At 36.8% G+C, this 24,708-nt stretch overlaps 2 protein-coding genes across 6 annotated transcripts; one reads left to right on the top strand and one right to left on the bottom strand.

Moving 5' to 3' along the window:
• The first annotated feature begins 50 nt into the window (after positions 1 to 50).
• On the top strand, positions 51 to 12,325 carry odr4 (odr-4 GPCR localization factor homolog). Of its 5 annotated transcripts, none has more exons than XM_017491649.3 (14): positions 51 to 271; positions 654 to 753; positions 1,829 to 1,966; positions 2,153 to 2,248; positions 2,376 to 2,482; positions 2,601 to 2,637; positions 2,723 to 2,851; positions 3,576 to 3,671; positions 4,220 to 4,279; positions 4,357 to 4,485; positions 8,354 to 8,432; positions 9,383 to 9,568; positions 10,510 to 10,623; positions 11,583 to 12,325. In XM_017491649.3, exons 2-14 carry the CDS (start codon positions 655 to 657, stop codon positions 11,651 to 11,653), a joined length of 1,341 nt encoding a protein of 446 aa, XP_017347138.1. In that variant the 5' UTR covers positions 51 to 271; position 654; the 3' UTR covers positions 11,654 to 12,325. The 5 variants fall into 5 exon arrangements, with proteins under 5 accessions (XP_017347138.1, XP_017347137.1, XP_017347139.1 ...); XM_017491648.3 differs by having other exon boundaries at positions 4,354 to 4,485; positions 9,386 to 9,568; XM_017491650.3 differs by having other exon boundaries at positions 52 to 271; positions 4,354 to 4,485; positions 9,386 to 9,568; positions 11,586 to 12,325.
• Positions 12,326 to 14,429: 2,104 nt separating this feature from the next.
• pdca (phosducin a) lies at positions 14,430 to 21,838 on the bottom strand. Its single transcript, XM_017490429.3, has 4 exons — positions 21,677 to 21,838; positions 18,803 to 18,871; positions 17,475 to 17,623; positions 14,430 to 15,582 (listed from the first exon to the last, which is right to left on the bottom strand). The coding sequence occupies exons 2-4, from the start codon at positions 18,846 to 18,848 to the stop codon at positions 15,064 to 15,066; spliced, it is 714 nt and encodes a 237-aa protein (XP_017345918.1). The 5' UTR covers positions 18,849 to 18,871; positions 21,677 to 21,838; the 3' UTR covers positions 14,430 to 15,063.
• Between the last annotated feature and the right edge of the window lie 2,870 nt (positions 21,839 to 24,708).

The following is a 24,708-nucleotide window of genomic DNA, read 5'->3' as shown; positions in this document are numbered from 1 at the left end:
TTTAACCGTCCAATCAGGCGTTTTCTTTTCAATTACGTGTATTTTATGCTGCGACACGTCAGGCTTGCGCCGTATTCCAAATAGCTCCTTTACTCCCTATTAAAGTGCTTGACGTATAGTGTAAAATAAGGAATTTTTTTTAACAGCCTAGGCAGTGCACTAATTTTCAATACAGTTGTATTTGGGATTGAGCCACCTAGACATAAATGTTCAGCTCTCCTTCTTCATTCATGCTGCCAAGAAAGTCAAGAAGCGTATGAAATATAATCAGGTCGGTGTAAACGTTTGTTTATTTCCCTGCGTGTTAAATATTCCAGTGTTAGTGAAGCTTCACGGTTTTGACGCATGTACGACCTGTAAAAGCTTTTATGGTATGCTAGGTTGCTACATAATGTTATGAAAAGGTGTGTGTGTGTGTGTGTGTGTGTGTGTGTGTGTGTATGTATGTAAATGGTGTCAGTAAAGCAACTTGATCATCATCTTGCATTGTTGCTTACACACTCATAATTATGTGTTTACATGCATTAGCAATATTCAAATAAAATAAAAATCAAAAATAGCCGTACACTTGGTCAGATTATGTCTCACATTAGGTCGCTTAGTGTATTTCCATATTGTATACTGATGTTTATGATGGTGTTTTGAATGTGCAGGATGGGTAGAGGCTACATTGTTGAGGAGTGTGTGGAGAAGTACCTGACTAACCTGTCAGCAGCTGCTGGGTCATGTGAGACTGGACTTTTTATCGGCCAGGTGAGGACATTAAAATCAAATTGACATCAATATAGCAATGCAGCAATTCCTCTTTTTTAAATTTCTGATTCAATATCAAAGGTCTGTGTATTGGCTGATACATAATATTGATCCAGTACTATACTGACACTGTCACGTTGTGATCAAGTGAGGTTGATGTGAGACTGACCACATACCAGTTCATGTCAGTTTAACCTCATGCCAGGATCAATTTCATGTCAGTCAACGTCACACACATTGACAGCATTGAATGCGTTAGCGCATTGTATCATAAACTATGTCAGACTTAGTCCGATATAGAGACTATAGATATTTTAGACCTGTAACAGACCTGATGCTATACTGTCTAAGTGTCAGATTGATGCATCAATAAGCCAGTATAGCAGCATTGTATGCATCACCCAAATCTTAAATAAACAGTTTGGGCAAAAGGGTTGTATGGTGGTGCAATGTACATGTGTTGTTGCTGGCTCATACGCTATATGACCTATTTGTGGACACCTGCCCATCACACCCATTTTTGTGCTTGCTGAAAATCCTCTTCCAGATTTAGTCGCCCTTTTCTTTTGTAATAACCTCCACTCTTCTAGAAAGGCTTTCCACTAGATTTTGAATCGTCTGTGGAGATGTGGTCATTCAGCCACAAGAGCATTGGTGAGGTCAGGCACTGATGTCGTGTGAGATGGCCCTGGGGTGCGGTCGGTGTTAAAGTTCATCCCAAAGGTGTTCAGTGGGGTTGAGGTCAGGGCTCTGTGCAGGACACTTGAGTTCTTCCAATCTAACCTTGGCAAACCATGTCTTCATGGAGCTTGCTTTGTGCACAGAGACACTGTCATGCTGGAGCAGGTTTGGCTCTCTTAGTTCCAGTGGAGGGAAATCTTAATTCTACAGCATACCAAGACATCCGGTACAATTGCATGCTTCTAACTTTGTGGCAACAATTTGGGGAAGGTGTATATCTGGGTGTCTTGGTCAGGCGTTCACCAGTTTTTGGCCATATAGTGTAGCTCCAGGGTTATAACAAATGCATATGCCATATCTTCCGTCCTTAGTGTCCCTGTCCTTTTCCATTTAGTGTTCAGCACAGAGGGACTTTGTGGTTCTGGCTGTGCGGACGCCTCACAGAGAAACTGAGGGAGCCGCTGAGAGCCAGAGAACGCTGAGCTCACTGGACAACATTGATGTGGAGTGGGTTGCCGAGCATGCCAGACAGGTGAGAAACATGTGCTAAAACTGCTGCCAGTGTGCGTATGTATGTATACACCTAGTAACAGTAAGTCAAACAGAATTCAATAGGTATTCACATACACAATATACCATATGTATAACGTTTCAAAATGACTCGGATGACTTAATAGACATTGTAAATGTTTATAGCTGTGTACTCTACAACCTGTAGGTTTCTCGGATGCTACCTGGAGGCCTGAGCGTTCTCGGTTTGTTTCTCATCGCACCACCTGAGGTGTCAAAAGAAGCCCAGAACACGCTGAAAAAGGTGAAACGACGAGAACTGACATTGAAAGTTAGCAAAAGTCAGCGAAATGCAGATATCATAATGCATAGTTTCTAAAAGTGCAACATTATTACTGCAGCTCTCTTCAATAATACATGTGTTTCTTCAGCTTGTCTTTTCTGTGGATAAATCCATATCCAAAAGCAAGCTGTGGGACCTGTCAGAGGATGACGTAACTGAGCGCATCACCCTGCACATCTGTTCCAAAACAAGGAAGTATCCTTACTCATGTGGGAGAACAAACGCTGTGAGTCCTAGACGGTTGTGTGTGATTTACTGTGATCTATAAACATGAACGTAATGTTTTAAGTCTTCCTTAATTTACTGGCAACAGAGCTGTCTGCAAAACATTTGATGTTAAAGATCCAAAGGTATGCCACTCTATTCTGCTTATAAAGCCATATCGCTCTGATTTTTACTACACTGTCAATCATGTACATCTGACTTTTCTTTCAGTGTTCAGCGAAGCCTGCAGATTGGAGGTATCAGAGTGGCATCTCATCCTCATGGCCTCTGATCACCTGCAGTGTGCAGCTCGACTTGCAGATCCCTGTCACATCAGAAAATGTCGACGAGTCCATAAAGGTGAAAACGCTCCAGCTGAAATTAATCACTTCAGCTGCAAATAAATCATGACATGTATGGAGTTAAATTGATTTTTTTTTTTCTTGTAGTTGTGTGGCAGAAAAGTAAAATGTTTCATTTGGTTTGAATGTTTGGTGCTTTATGATAGTGCAGTGCAACCCGATGCTGCAGCTATAGTGCTTGCTGCTCCTTCTGAATACACACTGGCGTATACACTGGCCAAGGAGTGATCTGGCTGTTGGTAGAACAATTTCTACTAGGCAGATTAATTAGCATACATGGCAGATGCTCGTTTCAGAATCAGGTATATGGAAACACTGACTAAACTGAGCAAAATTATAAAGCTCTATTACATTTATGGTATTTTGCATACACAGTTGAGGGTTAAGGACCTCACAAGAGTTTTCACTTGCCCTGTGGGCTAGTGCATAAATTTACCATTTCCACCCTTGAGTTCACACCATCCTAAAAAAAGGTGTTTTAAATGGCGAAAAAGATTTGGACCATTTTTTTTCCATGTAGCACATAGCCACTGTACTGTATATCATGGCCCCCAAGATGAACATAATTAATCAGAACGTAATCACAGATTTAGGTTCCCTGAGACTTTAAGACAAAGAATTGGTTATGTAATATTTTGCCTTTAGTTACTGTATATGTTAACCTGCATCTGCTTGACAGCTCAATTACTAAATGAGAGGAATTCCTGTGTGGTATGTTACAGGACGGACTGAGGATGTGGGCTAAACAGATCGAGGCTGCTCTCTGTCTCATAAACGGCAAAGCTGTGACAGATGACTCCGAGCTCCTATTAGGGCCAGTGAGTATTTTTAAGGCTACTTTTGATTATACCCAATTTTATTTCCCCTCAAAGTTACAGTTTATTGAGGAAAATGATCCAATATTGCATATTTATGAGTGTCAAAAGTATGTGAACGTCTAGGATTAGCAGTTTAATTTGAAGGTGAAATTAGAGTCAGGTGATTTCAATCAATGATGACAATCAGGTGTGAGTGAGAGCTCTTTTTTATTTAAAAACAGGGATCTGTCAGAGTCTGATCTTCACAACACATGTTTGTGGATGTGTATCAAGGCACGAACAAATGAGATTTCTGGGGACCTCAGGAAAAGAGTTGTTGAAGCTCATCAGGCTGGAAAAAGGTTACACCAAACTATGTGCTCAGGAAAAAAAGTGATTCAGTGTAAACCTCCTATTTAATGAGTAGACTACTATAATATCTCAAGTGCAGAACTCAGACATCAAACATGTTCTGGGCGATCGACTACATATGAGGTGTAAGGAGAAATCTGTAATCTTGAGTTTTGCTTATAGTTCTTCAAATATCGTCTGTATTCATTCTGATGCAGAAAAAGAGCACGAAGGCGAGCCAGCAGCAGACAGTTCAAGCGCAGCTCCTCATCCTGACAGTAAGTATAACGTGAATCAAGTAAGCGAGTTATTGTGTGAGATGTTGCTCTGTTTAATAAAGAGTGTGAATCAGGAGGACGCAGATGCAGGCCAGATGTCCAGCGCTGTAGTGCAGGAGTGCAGCGGCTCGGTATGTGTGAGAGGAGCAGTTCACTGCAGAGCTTACATTCACACCAACAAACCTAAAACCAGACACGCCGCACAGGTGAGCACAGTAATGTGTGTTACATTCAGTGTTCTTTATTTTATATGTATATATATATTCAGCCGTGTTAAGGTTAGTTCCTGACCAAAACGTCACGTGGGTTTTATTGTCATTTCTCCATATGTAGGTTGTATACATTGGAAAAAGGTATTGTGTATTCAGTACCATGGTGTGACACACAGCGCAGTGTTGCGATAAACAGGACTACATAAAGTATAAATACACAGCAGTCTGAGACGAGTGCAAAATATGCAGTAAATCCACAGGAGAGTGCATGCTGATAAGTACAACACTGAATGGATTATATACAGTAGCATGCCTGAGAAAAGCTGAACATACAGTAGCTGTGCAGTTTTGTAGTCACTAATACTGATTTAAATTATATGTTCAGCCAGCATAATTTCATAAAGTCAGAAATAGAGCAGACGCAATTAATGAGTTAAACACAACTTCACTGATGTGGTTTTCAAAAACAGCAACACACATACAGTCCTGTGAAAAAATAAGTACACCCCATGGAAATTGTTGGCTTTTTCCACATATTCGGACAAGCAAACATCTGATCCTCTTTGAAACCGTGCCTATTAATAAAGTTTATGCACTCTATCAAATAACACATAAAATTGGCATTTTGTAGTCATTTTCACAATTTAAATGAGAAAAAAACAGATCAGTCACATGGAAAAAGTAAGTACACCCCTAATATATATCACACCTGCCAGTGATTAGAACCTGTTTAGGGAGTGCAGGTGGAACCTGTCTTATTTAACCCTCTCATATCTAGTGTCTGGTTTTCCCTTTTGCTATTGAGGTGTGTGCTGTCATCATGTCAAGATCTAAAGAGTTCTGAAAGGCCTTCAGAATTGAAGGTTGTGGATGCCTATGAGTCTTGTAAGGGATTTTAAAAGATCTCTAAATTATTTGAAATACATCATTCAACTGTAAGGAAATTAATCTACAAATGATGCAGATTTCAAACGACTGCCAATTAGTTCAGGATTGGCCGTCCCAGCAAATTCGTTACGAGAGCAGTCCACCTGAAGCAAAAAGAAGTCTCCAAGAACCCCAAAAATTCATCACAGGATATTCTAGTAAGTCTTGCAACTGTTGGTGTCAAAGTGCATGCTTCTTCAATCAGAAAGAGACTGCACAGGTTTGACCTGCGTGGGAATCGTGCTAGGAAAAAGCCTTTGCTGTCTAAAAAGAACATTAGAGCAAGACTACAGTTTGCCAATGAGCATACAGGAAAAGACCATGCCTTTTGGAATAATGTGCTTTGGACAGATGAATCAAAGGTAGAGTTGTTTGCCCACAGTAACAGCAGGCATGTTTGGCGCAGACCAAAAACAGCTTTTCAGGAGAAGCACCTCATACTAACTGTGAAGCACGGTGGTGGAAATGTTGTGGTTTAGGGTTGCTTCGTTGCCTCAGGGGCTGGACAGCTTGCATTCATTGATTCAACTATGAATTCTGCACTGTATCAAAGAGTGATTGAAGATAATGTGAAGATCATCCATCTGAAAGTTGAAGTTGAACCGAAAGTGGATCTTTCAACAGGATAATGATTCTAAGCACACTAGCAAATCCACCAAGGAAAGGCTCAAAAAGAAGAAATGGAGGGTTATGGAATGGCCTATTGAAAACCTGGATTTGAATCCCATTGAAATGTTGTAGGGGGATTTGAAATGGGCAGAATGTGCAAGAAAACCTTCAAACATCTTACAACTGAAAGAATATTGCATGGAAGAGTGGTCAAAAATTCCAGCAAGCCTGGTTGACAATTATGCAAAACGCCTACAGGAAGTTATTTCTGCTAAAGGGGGCAATACCAGCTTCTGAGGCCAAGGGTGTATTTACTTTTCCCACAGAAGAAGCTCACATCTAATGATGTTTCTGTTGAATGTAAATGATTGAAAAAGCTAGTTATCCTTTTTGTTTAAGTATATCAACTTCATTAATAGGCAATGATCAAATGTTTGCTTGTCCAAATATCTCAAAAAAGCCAGCAATTTTCATGTGGTGTACTTATTTTTTCAGATGACTGTATTAAAAAAAAAACAAAATGTAAATTACAACCTGTGATTTTTAAACCAGCAGATTTAAAGTCCATTTTCTGTTTCTCTATCATCAGGAAATTGTTCAAATAGGTGTTTTGAAAGCAGGATTTGTTTTAACTGATGTCAGGAGTGTAGTTTAGATCTTTCCATAATTTGATCTCCTATAATACACCAGCCCTTTTGATGAGAAGTTGTGTATGTTTAAGTACTTTCACATATTTTTGGTCATTTTGTTTTTTTATCTTGGCGCTCTTGTTGAAAATGATGAAAATGTGGCCATCAGTTTGCTCATTAGAGGTCCGAGATTACATTTCTGGGAAGCTTTTTTTGTGACAGTGTCAATGTACTGTATATTGCTATGGTGATTATATATTGTGTGATCAAGCAATAATTCAATTCTAATACAGATGATGACATCTTTTTAAAAAGTTTAAAAGTGCTAAAAATCAGTTATTCCTGCATTCAGTTTAACTACAGATCATAAAGGCCTTATAAAAGCATTGTTATTCATTTATTCATCTTAAGTAACTGCTTTATGCTGGTCAAGTTTGTAGCAGCTGCATTTACATGGACAACAATAATCCACTCTTAACCCGATTAAGACGATACTTTGATTAAGAAACTACCACATAAACAGCAATTTTAATTACCTTAATCTAATTAAGGTCATACTCGAATTAAGCTCTAATCGAATTAAGACAGGTGGAGTACTCCTGTTTTAGTCACATTATGGATGTGTATTACAGACATATAAACACCTTAATCACATTATGAGCGTCGTGTGAGAGTTTTCACCGCATTTTGCGACAGGACACGATCACACACGGCAGTTCTCAACATTTTACTGCGAACAAAAGAGTTCGGCTGCGTCCCGAACCGCATACTTGCCTACCATAGGCCTGTAGTGGGGAAAAATACATGTATCTCAGCTACTATATAGACAGTAAGTACGCGGTTTGAGACGCAGCCCACGGCTTCAAGCAGTTGTCTGTTAGCACGTATAGCATGACAAATAATTAACTGCACTTAAAGAGTTCGTAAAAAATTAAACAAAAGCACCCAAAACTGTATACGGTACCATAACGAAGACCAACTGTATGTTGATACATGAAATTCTGGAGGGACGGCGTGGCACGGTGACGTAATGACGTGTGCCGTAATCTAATTATGTTCTATAACATGTAAAACGGGAACATGACAGGAGTATTCTAAAAGCGACTCATGTAAACACCTTAATCACATTATTATCTTAATCAGAGTAAGGTCAATAATTAGATTACTGCTGTACATGTAAACATAGTCAGTGTGTATTCTAGGAAAACGGATTTTAGCAGAGCTATTCCACCTTCTGCCATGTTTTTGGGAGGTGGGAGGAAACTGGAGAACCCGGAGTAAGCCCACAAACTCTATATAGACTATAACACTATATAAACAAGCTCCGGATCATTCCAGGGACCCTGAAGCTGTGAGAGGGCAACACTGCACTACTGTATGTAAAATATTGTAGTGTATTCTCTAACCAAATAATTTTCTATCATAATATACCACAAAAAATGATATTCACTGGTACACTTATCGTACTATTTTATTTATCCATTTTTAATCATATTCTATTTGTTAAACTTTAAATGCAGTTGAATACAGTTTGCCTGACTTCTGTAAGTATACATCACCAATCTGTGAATTTTTTATTAATTTATTTATTTATTTATTTTTTGTTTCAATAAATGAATATCCTGAGGGGTTTTCTTAGTGTAGTTCCTTAAAAATCTCATTGTTACAGTTTCTGTGTTTTGCTCCAACTTTCACAGGCAATCAAGAGGGACGTAGTGAACACAGTTTTCAGCCGCGTGGAGATGCTTCTGGAGGATCTGCTCATGAGTGAAGCAGGTAAAAAAAAAATGCATGATATTAATCAAAGTGCAAAAGAATGTTAGTCTTTTAAAGCTCCAGAACAAATGTTTATACGTTAAACACATTATTGGCTTTAGTTAATAATAGAAGTATGTGAAAGTGGACACTAGATGGCGCTATGAATTTGTGAAATTTCTAAGATTTACTCCATCGTCGCATGTCTGGTCCTGTGTGTTTTGAGTGCTAGAGTGCCAGGAAGTTCTCTCAGTGGAGTTGACTGTAATGTTAATAGTTGGCCTTTAAGCAATGAATCTAAAGCATATCAGCAGGAAGTGTCTATGAGTATCAGATATTTTTCTGACCAGTTGTATTACACCTTTATATCTGGCTGCCAGTTTGACTTAAATTTCCTGGAAAATAAAAGTTACAGGTTCAAAATACCTTTAGGGCAGAACAGGTTGGAATTGTACTGGAAGTTGTAAATGATCCCTTCAACTCACGCTACGACTCTATAGTATATCATAGTATCGCGTTTGGTGTCAATAGAAAGCTAGAACTCAATAGAAAGTGTTAAACTTTAATCTATTAACTTCAATCTTTGCTGTAACTTATACTGGGGTTTGGTTCATTCTGAATATCCCCCTTGAAACTGCTGGAATTTCACTTTAGAAAAGCTGTATGAACCTTGAAAAATAAAAATATAGACATGGTCAGTGTTAACTCTTATTCTTGCTCCCTGAAGCATTAACAAATATAAATTGTGTTGCATGTTCTGTTTAAAGCAGAAAAACAAGGACTTTCGTAATTATGGCTTTGCAGAAGCCAACCTTTGGGTCATTCAGAGGGCAAAAATAATGGAGTGCTTTCAGTAGAAAAAACAGGTTTTTCCTTATTGCACATGTGTATTTAAATTAATATAGTGTTGAATTTACAAAGTCAAGCACATTTTAAAGTAAAATATGATATGATTTCATGTTTTATCTCAGCAGATCTAGCTTGTGGGCAGCAGGATCTACCACGGCGTGTGTTTGCCCCCCTATCAGGCTCTGGCCTGAGTGTGTGTGACTACATTTTCCCAGATGAGAGCACTGCGGACGTGGCTGAGCGGTTTAAAGAAATGCTCGGGTGTGACTTATCAGAGGGGGATGTGGACACCAGCATGGAGGCTCAGAGTAACGTCACATATATCATCATAGTTCAGGAAGTGGTTTGCTTATTAGGGGGACAAGCACCGAATGTCCCATAGCCCTTTTTATGAAAATCGGCACAGTCTCTGCTACCTTCACAGCATTTTTGATCGATGACACTCAAGCCCTCTAGCAGCATCAATAGGGCAAATTTGGAAATATGTTTATAATAACTCCCTAAGACAGTGTTGTAGAAACACAATTCCACTTTCCTCTGAATTTTTGGGTCAAGCCGAATTCAGTGGACACCATGATGTTCATTTCTACCATATTGAATTTTCTGCCATTTTGATCATTTTTTGATCGTTTTTTCGCTTCTTTCTTACAAACGCCCAATCATCACCAAATTTGGAAGGTAGCATCATTTTGAGATATGGGAAGGTTTCGCTTTTTTTCATTGGAAGGTGTCGAGAGTTCATCCTCTAACAAATGTGATTTGACAAACAGCATTTTGAAAATGTTTTTTTTTTCTTCTTCTTCTCATCATGATATTTGATGATATGATCGCAGCATCATAACATCAGTAAAAAAAAAAAATTACTGTAATGTTCATGGAGCAATTCTTTGTTTGACCACGTGATTTTTAAACTGATAAAAGTTTAACATTTCCCCATTCCTAGTTAGAGTATGTATCTATGATTTTAGTGCTTAAAAAATTTGATGCTTGAAGGGTGTGTTAACAGAATGTGTGCCAGGAATTTTTGAAGACATTGTAAAAGCTATTTGAACATTGCCTAATCCTGCATAGACCAGCCTGAACAAACTCTTGATATCCTATGAACAACTGAACTGAAAAGCTATTCAAACCATAACACTGATTCTAAGGCCCCAGGCTTGGAAGAAACGTGCCCCTATAATATGGAGAGAATGTTCATGTGGGGATTTCTGTGTCAATGTGTGTGTGTGTACGTGTATGTGTGTTTCAGCATGTTTCTCTGTTTTGGGAGTGGAAGATGGATGTGACGAAGAAGCTACTCAAGTACCTACACAATCCAGCGCTGAAACCGTGCCAAAAAAGAATGCAGCAATACAATATGCAGGTGTGTTACAGACAAAAGGTTGTGTGTGAATGTGTAAGTAAATTAGGAAGTATTATTATTATTATTATTATTATTATTATTATTATTATTATTATGCATAAAATCATGCAGATACAGGTACAAGAACTTTGTTGAAGTTCACATGAAACATGAAAATGGGGAGAAATGTGATCTAAGTGGAAAAAAGTATTTCACTCACAACAGTTTATAGAGTTTACACAGAATGGTGAAAAGAAAAAAAAACCATTCAGTGACCTGAGACAGGTCAGAGGAGACTGGCCAGACTTGTTCAATCTTGTTCAACAGGAAAGCTATGGTAACTCAAATAACTACTCTTTACAACTGTGGTGAGCAGAAAAGCATCTCCGATTGCACAGTATGTTGAACCTTGTGGTGAATGCGCTACAACAGCAAAAGACCATATCGTGTTCCATCGCCTGGTCTTTTTCCAATCTTCAGCAGTCTAGTTTCAATCAGCCTTTACCCACTTTAGCCGTAGATATCTATTCTCGGCTGACACGACTCAAACCAGCCTGGCCAGTGTCCTCTGATCTCTAGCATCAATACGCCGTTTCTGCCTGCAGAGCTGCCGTCCACTGGATGTTGTGTTTTTTGGGGTTATTTTACACACACCATTCTGAGTAAACTTTGTAGATTGTTGTGTGTGAAAATCCCAGATCAACAGTTTCTCAGTTGCTCAAACCAGCTGATCTGGCACCAACAATGTTTACATTAACTCCAGTGCAAAACTAAAGAGACAGCAAACTCATCTCTGATGACTGGCTACAGAGAGAAAACTGTGTAAATGTCCTTTTTTTGTTAACTGTTCCTCTAATTGTATGTGACTGAAACCCAGTCATAAGTGAATCACTATGGGCCAGTGTTTTTCCAGTGTGTTAAAAAAAAAAATTCCCCCTTTCATCATTCTCTTTTTTTTCTCTTGGTCTCTCTCTTCCCAGCAGGCATGGCGGTGGCAGCTGCGGTCGCCCTCTTGGCCACAGCAACCTCTCTACTCTATCTTACTGAGTAACAGCGAGACCACAGTTGTTTATTAAAACTTTATCAAAATAAATTAATAAACTATAGAAAATTACTTTTCTATCTCTTCAAATGACATATTTTCTGAATTACAATTGTAAATTATAACTTGTTATAATTGTCCACAAGATAAAAAAAAAAAAAAGATCAAACTAAACAAATATTAAAACCCGCATCAACATATTACATTTATTTAACGAAGGATGGGACAAATGTTCCATTAATCATTAAGATTTTAATGATTTTTTTTTTCCACCCTATTAAAATTTTCTCACTGACCCATAATAGAATTGAGGCAGTGACTCACTGATGGCTGTAATACAGGAACCTGTCCAACTGGAGCGGTTTCCAAGCAATGAGCAGTGTCCTCATTCTCCTGTTATGGGTTCCATCACTAAACACTTCATTCATTAATAAATTATGAATTGTTGTTTTGTCTCAGTGTCGCACACACACAACATCAAAGACATGTTGTGCAGTCCTGCAGACATTCATGCATAATTATACATTGAATTATTCATAAGTTTTTGTGAATTGAAATCAGTGGTCTTAGGACATGTATGTACTGTAATGTGACTTGCACACTGGCTGGCGATTTAGTCCCATTGCAACCAAAGATGGCTGATGACAAATTTTTGGCAGTGTAATAAATTTTTGATTAAAATCTCAGTGTGATCACTCCTTTGATACCAAAAATCCGCATAAACGTAAAGCGTGTTGGACAGTAAGAATATCCTTATTACTCAAAGTTCACTTTTTATATTCGTACTATGCAAACCCATTTTCTGCATGAACCATGATCACGCTGATTGATGACAGAACATAGTAATTATATTATTCACAGATCTACTGTTACAGAGTCTTCATAGTGTAACCACGGAGAGCATGTTATCACACAGTCTGTTATTGAATTCAAGTTTTACACATGAATTTCTGTGTGGGAAAAAACAATCAAGTGTTTTGTAACGACGTTTGGTTATTTAACAAAACAATAATAATAAAAACAATAGTTTTTAAATTTCACACAACCTGAGATTTTTGGGAGAGTCTGTGCTTTCAGTTTGTGTTAATTATTGAGTTGTGTCAAATTCCTGAAAATAAAGGAAAACACCCCAAATTGAATGCTAGTAAATCACAGGGTACCATGTACACTCATTTACACACGCATTCACACTTTTTTTTTCGTACCCAGTCACCCAACAGCATGTTTTTAGGAGCTGGGCAGAAACTGTAGGAAAACCATAAGAACATTGGGAAGACGTGAAACTACTCATTAACCAGAGTTCAAACTGGGGACCCAAGTGGGAAGTAATCTAATGAAATTGCTATTTGATTATTTATTAATGTACTCTGTTTGGCTGCCGTAACAGCAAACCTCTATATATACAGTATAGTTAAACAATTCACTACGTTCTTAAACATAACTTCAGTACTATAAATAGGTCAATAATCAGTTATATAATGTACAGTATATTGACCCATTCAGTACACAATATTGTCATGGAAATATTTCAAAATATATGTGCCCCAAAATATTGACAGTGTACATAGGAACATACATCATCAAGAAATGCCGATTCTGTGCAAACCTGAAGTCATTAAACTTTTGCATTACTTATATTACTTCAAACAATAAGGTTGATGATGTTGGAATTAATCTGATTTCATACAAATAATCAGTTCGTACAGGATTTCACTGAGGTTTTTTTTGTGATTGTTACAGCCAAAAATGCTTGATTTTGCTGTGTCTTTTTGTGCTTTTTTGCGGAAAACTACTTGAATTGGCAAAATTACAATTGCACGAAATTGTTTTGCACGGTATTTCACAGTGATGTTTGTTGGTAAATGAGACTTTTTTAGCTGTATTCATGTTCAACATGAATCCAAGAGGGTGTTGACTGAATGCTCGTTGTGATGGTCACATGGCACGTCTTGGTCCAAATCTGTGGAAAATATTATGGTAATTTTAAAAAATTGCAAGCTCCTCCGAATATTGTTTGAGTTTGCTTGATATTGAGTTTGCTTGATATTTCTGCGATCGTAAAATCGGGAAATCCTGGAAGGACTGAATAGGACACTAATCCCATCACTACTTGAACCTTTACTTTTGTACCTTTGTGTATGAATTATTATGAATTTGAATAAGTGAATTGAAAACACCCCAAATCCTACACAAACCACCCCTTTTCTCCAATGGAATAAACAAAAACTCATTAGTATTGCATACATAAAAAGATTAACCTAGTTTAACTATATACATACATACATACATACATACATACATACATACATACATATATATATATATATATATATATATATATATATATATATATATATATATATATATGTGTGTGTGTGTGTGTGTGTGTGTGTGTGTGTGTGTGTGTGTGTGTGTGTATCAGGGAATTAAAGGGAATTTAATATACTGTAACATCTAAGTGTGCCTTGGCAAATTAACTATAATCCCGCATGTTGTCACTGTTTCCAATGCCGTATTGTGACGTATTCTACATACTTGTGCTGAATTTGATTAGCCCTTTTATTCAGATACAGTACCACGTGAGTCAGGCCAGAGCATGTGGGTGGAGCTAGAAATAGTGTAGATCATTAAAATTAAAATGTCACAGAATCATCCTGATATCTCTAGCTGGAGTCACTCTAGCTAAAATATGTTTTAGTTGAAGGCAGCTCATCAAAACATTAATTAAAGGGCAAGAGACATCAGAAACTCTCAGACAGGTCAGAAAGGGATGCTCTCACAGGGTTTCACAGTTTATTTTATTTTATTAACCGTTTCTGGTCTGATTAGTGAACTGACAACATGACGTTCAAAAAAAGAAAGAAATGTTGACAATGGCATCAGACCATGTCCATGGCACTAATCAAAAGTGGTACCATGAAGCGCCACTACAGACCAAAACATAACCACTTCAAATTGATGTTTCTTATTTACACCGTTAATCACTAATGGTTAAGCATTAATGGCCACAGATTAAGCAAGGACCTTCAAAAATTTCAGAAAAAACTGGAATTAGTTTGTATGTCCTCTATGGGGCCACCTTCAAATTATGTAATTATATGATACAATTTTCAGTTTCACTCAGTTTTATTTATTTACTCTGTGGAAATATGCTTGGATAGTCTTGGTGTCTTTGTTCAGTTACTGATAAGAAACATCTTGCTTTGGTTAATATAAGTGTGTTTTAACATCACCTTAATCCACATGCAAGTTCTTAATAATGTATAGTAACTGCAGTGGGATATGTATATCTGATTAGAGCATGTGAGTTAATGAGCTTCTATACATGACAAAATGATTGCCAATTTGTATGCTTAGTCCCAAACATTTGCCATGGATCTTCTACTATGTCTCTTCTCCGCTAGTATGATCTTTCTAGACTATTCCACCCCTAGCTCTTCATCATCATCAGGGCAGGCAGCGAATTCTTTCTCTGGCAACAAGCCATACTCATTGAGGAAGTTCTCCACATCAATAGTGAAGAACTCCTCATTGAGATGCTTGGTAACACAAATGAAGTTTCCCAGCATTTCTCCAGCCTTATACACCAGCACAGTGGGCAGGACATCATCGGTGAATCTTTCTCCTGCACCTGTGGCAGATGCCCGGATTCGACAAAATTTCACGCTGGAGTACTCGACCGCCAAGCTGCTCAGGCAGTTGTTGAGAGCTTCACAGCCTTTGATAGCATCATCATAGATATGCACGATGATTAGCGTGAGGTGGTGCTCATTCTCGATGGTCTTGAGGAAGGCTTCACTGCTTTCCAGCTCAAAGACGCTGTCGAATTTGGGCCCGAAGCTCAAGCGCTCATGCATTTCCTGCATGCACTGCCTGCGGTATTTCCTCAGACATCGCTCATCCTCCTCCTGGATCATCTCATACTCCTGAACACTCATCTGGTTTGGGTGACACATTAGGCTGTTAGCAGTGTTGCATATTTACATGACACCAGTCATAGTATGATGATGCTCACAGTCTAGTTTCGTGTGACATATTCAACTGAAAAAGCATTACATCAGTGTTCTGATGTAGATTGTGTAGTCAACAACGTCAGGCACAGAGAGCAAAAAGTTTGGTGACTTCCCTGATGTGAGGTAAATCACCTGCCTTTAGAGCAGGGAAATTACCAAACTTGGTCTCTAAATTGATGACCCCTGCTATAGATAGGATTAACAAAATCACGTTTTACAGTTATATGGAAGGGCTTCACAAGTCCTTTCCTTTAGATCCACAGTGTTGGATGGATGTTTTCCCTCCATTCATCACACCTAACAAAATGCATGATAATTAGCTGATCAATTCAATTATGTTATAGGCTATGCAGGACCTGAGTCAGGATCATGTTTTAACGATTTTTAGATTATTATTATTTATTATTATTATTAATTATTACAGATTTTTTATTTGGAGATATATATATATATATATCTTTTATTTGGATTTCAGAGTGAACCAAGATGAAGCTGATGACATCATGTTACAGTGCCAGATTCTCACCCTAAAGTTCTATACTTTCAGCACTTCTTAATGTAGATCTTAATGAATTTTTAGGATAACACCATGCAATGTTTTGGGCCAATTATTGCTGCACAAAAATACATATTCATTCATCTACAGCAGGAGTTTTTAATCTTATCTGCAAAGGGCTGCTGTGGCTGCAGGCTTTCATTACAGCCAAACTGGAGACACACTTGATCGTTGATTGGATACTAAGTTGAACTGATTCAACAAGTGAAATCAGGTATGGCTCCTGCTTGGTTGGAAAGAAAACCTGCAGCCACACCAGCCATTTGTGAATAAGATTGAAGACCCCTCATCTACAGTAACTGCTTTCTGGGTCTGGGTAATTGCTTACAGTAATTGCTTGATCATGGTCATGGTGGATCTGGGAACACTAGGCAAGATATGGGAATACACCTTGGATGGACCATCAGACCTTCACAGGGCACCACATTCACACATTCATTCAAACCTAGGGGCAATTTAGAGTAGAAAATCCACCCACCAGGAATGTTATTGGGAGGTGAGAGGAAACTAGAGAACCGCAACTCACATGGACTTTTGGAGAACATGGGAAACTGCACACAAACAGTAATCTGGCCTTAGGGACCCTGCAGCTGTGAGGCCGCAGCTCTACCCACTGTACCACCATGCCACATAAAATGTTAAATAATTTGTTTATTCCTATTTATCCAAATCTGTCTTTTGAGATTCTAAAAAAAAAAAAAAAATTCCCAAGAGAGGTTTGGTCAGAATACAGTACACATATGGAATACTGTATAAATATAGGAAACAAATACAGTCAATTACTACACAAGCAGTATTTACACAGACCCAATCAACTGAACATATTTGTTTTTAAAATGTTTTCATGATTCATAGATATCATTTAAAATAATATTTTCTCCCCATCCACCTTTATGATGTGTCGACACTAAGGCAATACTGCTTGAATATGTCCTTGTGGACTTCCATTTCAACATTTCCCTATTACTTTATTGGCTCAAGTGATGTTCATTAGACACCATGGAGGTTTTGTTCTATATGATGCCAAGAGGACATAACATGATATGATATGATATAAAAGATATAACACTGTATATGGCTAATAAGTAGGTAGTCACTGACAGTAGCAACCATTTTACTATAGGTCTAGTTCAGTGGAAATACTATGTATCAATTTGTCAAGAAACATTGCTTCAACTTGATTGTCCAGTTGTACCAATATAGACCACTGAGTCATGATTGTGGTAAAGTCTTTAGTGGATTTGTGGTATTGGGTAATGACCTTGCGGTTAATTTTTTCATTGTTATCATCAGTATTAGCCTTGGGATTGGACATCTGTCTGAGGAGCTCTCTCCGCTTCTGTGGCGTGCTCTCATGGTCCTCACTTTCTAGCTTAAATTTCCTCCAGTCGTGGATCACTCCTTTGGGACCTGCAGAAACCACAGGAATAATCAACACCTTCTATAATCTATTGGTGTACCTCAATAGAATTGATAAGAAATCATTTATAGCTGGCACTGCTAAAGATAAATGAAAGGGAATTAATTCAAATGTGGATTTTTGAGAGTTACGTTCCATTTGTTGTTAGCAATATATTAGCTATAATTTGTTTCTTCTTGTTCTTGTTGCTATTACATATTTCCTTAGAACACAATCAGATTGAGTCAGAGATTATCATATGGGTTCCCAGTAGGTGCTGTTGATTGTTACTGTTACGTCAATTCACCCAAACTGCCAACACTGATGAAAATGAATGAAATGTTGTTTGTTTACTGTCTCACATGAAACCTGTTCAAACAAAACCTGTCAGCATTGAGTGGGGACCAACTTCACGGAGATGATACAGAAGATGAAAAAATGTGTTTGGGTAAATCAGAGCTGACTATGGTGAAAGAGCTAGATCATCTCATACTCCTGAACACTCATCTGGTTTGGGTGACACATTATGCTGTTAGCAGTGTTGCATATTTACATGCCACCAGACATAGTATGATGATGCTCACAGTCTGGTTTCGTGTGACATATTCAACTGAAAAAGCACTGCATCAATGTTCTGCCTGTAGATTGTGTAGTCAACAACTTCAGGCACAGAGAACAAAAGGTTTGGTGACTTCCCTGAGGTGAGGTAAATCATTTATAGTAGGGAAATAAATAAACTTGGTCTCCATGTTGATGACCCCTTTTAGAGATAGGGCTTAATAAAAACATTTGTAGTTACACGGTAGGGTTTCTCAAGTCCTCTCGTGTCGACCCACAGTGCTGGACAAATGTTTTCCCTCCATTCAACACCTAACAATAAACCTGATAATTAGCTGATCAATTCGATATAGTTATAGGCTATGCAGGACCTGGCTTTTTTTATTTCTGGCTTTTTGTTTGTTGTTTTTTTAGAACAATTTTTATTACATCACAAATACACTCTGGTAAGTGAATTGGTTACTATAAATTTACCCTAGGTGTGAAGAAGTGTATGAATGAGTGTGTGCATGGTACACTGTAGTAGATTGGCATCCCATCAATGGTGCTTACTGAAGATGAATGTACATATAAGAATATAAGAATCTAAGAACCAATGATTTATTGAGTAATCATCACTGTCATTGTGTTACCTGTGTGTGGTGCTGGTAGCTCATCTTCCTGCACCAAGTCTGACATATTTACAGTCTGCAGCAAGACTTCTGAGAAAAGATAAAGATAGAACTTCTGGGGTTTGCAGGAAATGGTATAAATAATCTCCAAATTTGCCCGCTTTGCGCAACTTCCTTTTGGGTAATCAACAAAGGAGAAATGGAGAGAACTTCCTTGGCATACTGAGAAAATTATCCAATAGTATACTATCATTTATTTCTTAAATCACAGTGTTTAGCTTATAACTACAGAAAAGCATAAATGAATAAATGATAAAGTGAATGAATAGACTGATAGCTAGAGAGAAGGATGTCAGCAGGTGTTTTGGATTAACCCGTGCTGATTATGATGATGTAACTACAGGAAGATGGATTATATGTCAGTGTCACCTACACTTATCAGGGTTGAGCTTGGATTATAAGATTAATACACATGATTATACACTGGTTTGCATTTCAGCAGACATCTGTATTGTGTGTGGGTGCTTTTAGGTGTATGTAGTAATTGTCTCAGGTGGATATTCTTTGAAAGTCTTTGGTCAGTAAACCAAGTAGGATGGTTTTTAATGATTTATGACCACTGTGGCTAAATGAGGCTCTGGTCTGTAGCACATCATTAATGAAGATTTTTAAAAATGATGAAACGCAAAGTCCATATGCATGTTGCTATGCATAGACAGATGAGTGTCTTCTTCTTAGTGGGTATATTTTCATATAAACTATGAGAAACATTCATTTCATGTTTTTCAAGTACATTATTTAAGTAAAGAATGATGTACCTACGCATAAAGCTAACAAATATATGTCACGTAATAAAACCAAGTTCATTTTATATTAATAATATTTTTTCATCAAGTTGAATAAGATGGGTATGTTCTTCTATTTCTATGTATATTTCATTAAATATAACAGTAAATAGGACTAAAATATATCTTAGAGTAATAAATTGTTTTCAAAATGTGGTCTTGGTGAGTTATTTATATTATCTCATTATTGCTATAATTATTATAACATAAGCCTTAATGACTGGTCACATTTTCAGTTATGTGTTGAAATTTCTGTGTGTTTCAATGATGTGACTCTCTATTATGTTTTAACGTTGATAATTATCTAAAGATTCATACTGTAACTAAAAAACAAACAAGCATAAATTCAAAATGTCACCATAAATCTACATATTTGATTAAATCTATATTTCATTAAAGCTGTTAATATGACATTTATTTCAGGAAAATAAAGCTACAATAGTTCAGGTTACATGATGATGCATATTTGCATGTGCTTAATATATCTGAACAGCTACAATTGTAGTCATAAAATTAATCTGCTCTTCTTTCTTTTCTTTTCTTTTTTTTTTTACACTAAAACAGCTTTGTGGAGGAAAAAGTTTGAGAACGCCTGCTGTAAGTTATCACATGAGGCCTGATAGTGTGAACAGCATTCAGGAGATTTACAGCCGTCCATTTTGACGAAGACCTTTATTTATTACATGACATATTCTGTATGTATTCACCTTTTCTCCCATCAATGAATAGGCAACATATCCACTTACCTGTTCTTGTTTTTTCAGTAAATATCTTAAACCTCTTTTAAATTTCAGTAAATATGGTCAAATCAGGCCTTGAGCTCAGTCTGCACACAATAATAACTAATAAGATTAGTTATTACATATTATTAAGGATTTTATATATATATATATATATATATATATATATATATATATATATATATATATATATATATATATATATATGTGTGTGTGTGTGTGTGTGTGCATTGTACTGCTTGTAGTATAGGCACATATTACATACAGTATATTACTTGTGCTGTCTCTAGCTATTTTTGCTGCTGTTGTTGTTGTTGTTTTGGCTATAGTTTTTTTTATTTGTTTGTTTGTTGTTTTTAATTCTCCAAATGTTATGTAGTCTCTAATAAATAGGTTTTTAAATTAGTTTAAAATCAGCCTATATGTTCTAATATGAAATCTTTTAGAATATGAAATCTTATTCAGAGATTACTTTTGCAGTGCTTGTTTAGTTATAGTTTTTTTTTTTGTTCTTGTTGTTTAATTTTAGTATTATATATTATTTATTTCTTATGAAGGTTTCTTTAATATATTCTGGACAGGCATTTTAATTACAGTAAATTTTCATATATCTATGATTCAATCAGTTCTTTCACTGTTTGTACATAGTATTAACCACTACAAAGGAAACTCATCCTCTTCTGGGTTCCCCCTGAAAAGCCCTTCAGACATTTTTTTTGCTCTAAATTTTTTTTGTGTGTGTGTGTGTACAGATCATCTCGATATACAGCTAGATGAAAAACATAGTTAGACTATTACAGGTCATGAGCTTTGGAGCATTAGAGCAAAAACAAAAAAGCTTGATATTTGAACATATGAAGGAAAGAAAAACTGAACAAAGCACTTGTAGTTATATGCCATTGTAGAGGAACTACAATGTATAAGTCATTATTAGACAATTTAAGTCTGGTTCATAAATCCCAATTTCATAAATTTGCTTTGTGACATGTTAATAAAACTGAATTGAATTCTATGCACCATCCTTATCTGAAAGGGTTCAAAGTAGAACCTTTTTTCGAAGCTAAGAACCCCTACTTATCCCATGAACTTTCAAGAACCATTTTTCTCAGAGTGCATAGCACAGGCATATCATTGCAAAAAAGCACTCTGAGCAGATCATATTTGGTGGTTCATTATCAGGAACATGATCTGATTAAAGATGCTTCTTAATGGTTAGCAATGAACAGGATTTATTTCATATATAAGATACACAAAATATTTTCTAATTATAAAGAGACAAAGAGGTTGGGATAGAGAGCTGTCTGGCCTACCTGAGAGTATAGTGTGTCTTGAACAGATGCTTCTCCTATGGGTTTATGGATTTTCTTTAGAAGTTCTCAGACCCCGGTGGTCCCTCTATGTTGACGATGGTGGGTGTGGTCTAAGGTGCTTATTAGAATTAGACATGGGCGTCATGATGACATTGTAGACATAATTTAATGGCGTGTAATCGGATTAGAGCAGGATAATTAAGCTTCCTTCATACAGCAATCTCTGTATGAAGGCAGATGAAAGACAGTGAGATGACCATATAGATTGCTGATTGCAGTAAACTTTATAGATTTAAAAGATTATAGATTGATAACCCATCAGGAAAAGTGGGTGAAGAAGTGAAGAAGTTGTTTATTTGGTACATGGTGTAAATATACAAATGCAAAGTTTAATAATAAGTCGTTAATAAACTTTAAATTGAAATCTGTAAGATGGACAATGAATTAGAGTAGAAATGACAAGACAATCTGTTTCCTGGGCTTTTGACACCCACTGAAGTGTCCTAATACTTAGTGATATTGTAAGGAATAAAACACAACCGCATTCATTCTAACTGGCTCACCTTAGGTTTCGGGTTTGTGTATACATCAGCTTGGAATGGTTCATCAGAAATAGGCTACTATTACAATTCAATTACTTTTTCATAATTACTATGTGCATGAGTGACGTTTTCATGAGGAATCCACTTATCCGGATGTGTTAAGCAAGACTGTGTGAGGCAACCCATTGTTATCACTGGCTTAGGTAACATTTCATGCTACCTCATTTGGCTGTTAAGCCTTTCATTTATTCACCAAGTGCAGTTCATTGCTAGCGCTACTCTAGGCAAAATTTCTATTAGCAAGTAAACAAATTCTTCTTGCTCTTCTGTTTAGCACTGTATGTTCCCAGGGTCAGAGAGTGAGAAGACGATGTGATCAGATTGACTGGAATGAGGAAAGGATGGACTTTGACGCATCTGTTTAGTGTGACAGAGGTAGCTGCTGTATACGTGGCCTGCTTGAAACCTGATGATGTTATGCAGTTAATGACAGTTTTCTTCTGCTCTAGGCAAGAAGATTATAACACTGCCTGGACATGTTGTGTCTCGTCTTTTCCTGACGCCACTCTCCTTTTTCTCTTTTTTCCTTGTGGAAATGTACAGATATGCACATTAAACTCGAAATAGACTAACTGTATGATTTTTATTGTCAACTAATTTTATTTATTTTTTTTTACTATAAAGGACAAACTACACTTTGTCTGGTTCAAATTAGAAAGAAACACTTTGGCAATTGTTATAGAAAAAAAACTTTACTCATTACAAAAAGATAAATACTGCTCTTTTATAAGGAAATGAAAATGCTGCATACTTTTTTCAGCTATCAACTTACGACATCTTTCAGTTGAAGTTTGCCTCACTGTTCAGCCGCAAGCACTAAGGTTAAATATTGTCAAAAATCAACACTTGCCTTGTAACTCAGAATTTAATTCTTCTACTTCAATTCTTTCACATTTGTCAAATAAAAATAATAATAAAGAAGTAAATGAAAGAGTGTTTATTGTGAACCATTTTTTCAAAAATTTATTTCAATTTGGTGAACACAATATGGTACTGCCTGCAACTTTTTACATTTTACATTTTTTTTCAGTTTTGATCTTATATACCTCTAAGAGTTATAGAAAATTAGGTTTTGTTAAAAAACAAGAAAAGAATTGTAAAATCTAATCAGGTCAGAACTTTTATTCAAACCCAATCTCAATTAAAATGCAGTTTGCCTCCATATATCACTTTTACTGTATCTGTTCTATTGAAAGGTCAGTAAAGTCTATTTAACTTATTTGTGAGTTCTGGGCCTTTATGTTTTTCCAAAAATAAGCTTCCTCATGGTGATCACTAGATGGAGGTAAAATTAAGGTTTTTTTAATTCCAGGCTGGCCCGGCTCTTCCTGCGGCCTTATAAGGGGGAAGAGGAGGAAGGGAGGAAGTATCCCTCTTTCATGTATGCTACACTCTCAGACATGTTTATTTGGCACACAAAGGTTTCTTAATGATGAAATAGTTCCACCATGAATCACACTGACCTGCCAGAAACCTCTGAATCTGGTTCAGATTCATTAGTGAAACTGGTCCTAACCACATGCTGCAACAAATAAAATATTGCACAACACCAGTTTGAGGCGATTTCAAAGGGGCGGGCGGATATTATATCACAGAGGCTCTCTCATAAAGGGAATTCTGTTTTATTCCACTTAAGTTTATTTCTCATGTAAATCTTTTTGGGTGCCAGAGAAGTTTGCCTTTCCAGTATGAACATGACACCATATGATACTTTCGACTATATTTTTTGGGAAAGGAAGTGACATACTTCTGATTCATTTCTTCGACTGGTCAGTCTTATGATTGCCTACCAGAAATCATTGGAGATAACTGTTTTATTGTTCTTCACAAATATATTGACATATTTAAGTTAACATTAATATTGTTTAAGTTAGTTATGTGCGGATCATGTGAAGATAAAGACAATATTGTGTAAGACGGGTTGGAAGAAAGACACCAAGAGTGATGAATGTAAGGAATAACACATGAAGGACAAAGCTGTTGTAAAAAAAATAATCCCCTCCAGAGTTGTGCGATACGGCATAACTATAAGATAATACCACAGAGATTTTCTAATGAGTATAAGTTTTAATTATTAAAGAATGACACATTGCACATTACACATTTTATGTTATGTTATGGAACATCCACCAGACAAGTTAGTTCCTGTTATCACTTTCATAACAGGAGCTATAAACCGTCATTCCTGCAGTAGCCTCTCCAGTATTAACTCTCTTGAAATAAAAAACACACCTTGCAACACACCATGCAACTGAGAAAACCGGAAAGTGTCAATTCCTCTATCCTGAATCTTCTCCCATGTCTTAATGACTGTTAAAAACCATTGTAATCTGAGACGTTTTTAATAAATGTCACTTAAATGTCTCCTAACAGAAAACATCACCATATCAACGATTATAGATTTGTTGTTGTTAAACAACAACCCATTTT

Source organism: Ictalurus punctatus, chromosome 17 (assembly GCF_001660625.3).
Source record: "Ictalurus punctatus breed USDA103 chromosome 17, Coco_2.0, whole genome shotgun sequence".
Classification (NCBI taxonomy): domain Eukaryota; kingdom Metazoa; phylum Chordata; class Actinopteri; order Siluriformes; family Ictaluridae; genus Ictalurus; species Ictalurus punctatus.
The sequence above is the reverse complement of the archived record's forward strand: the minus strand, read 5'-3'. Positions and strand labels throughout refer to the sequence as shown.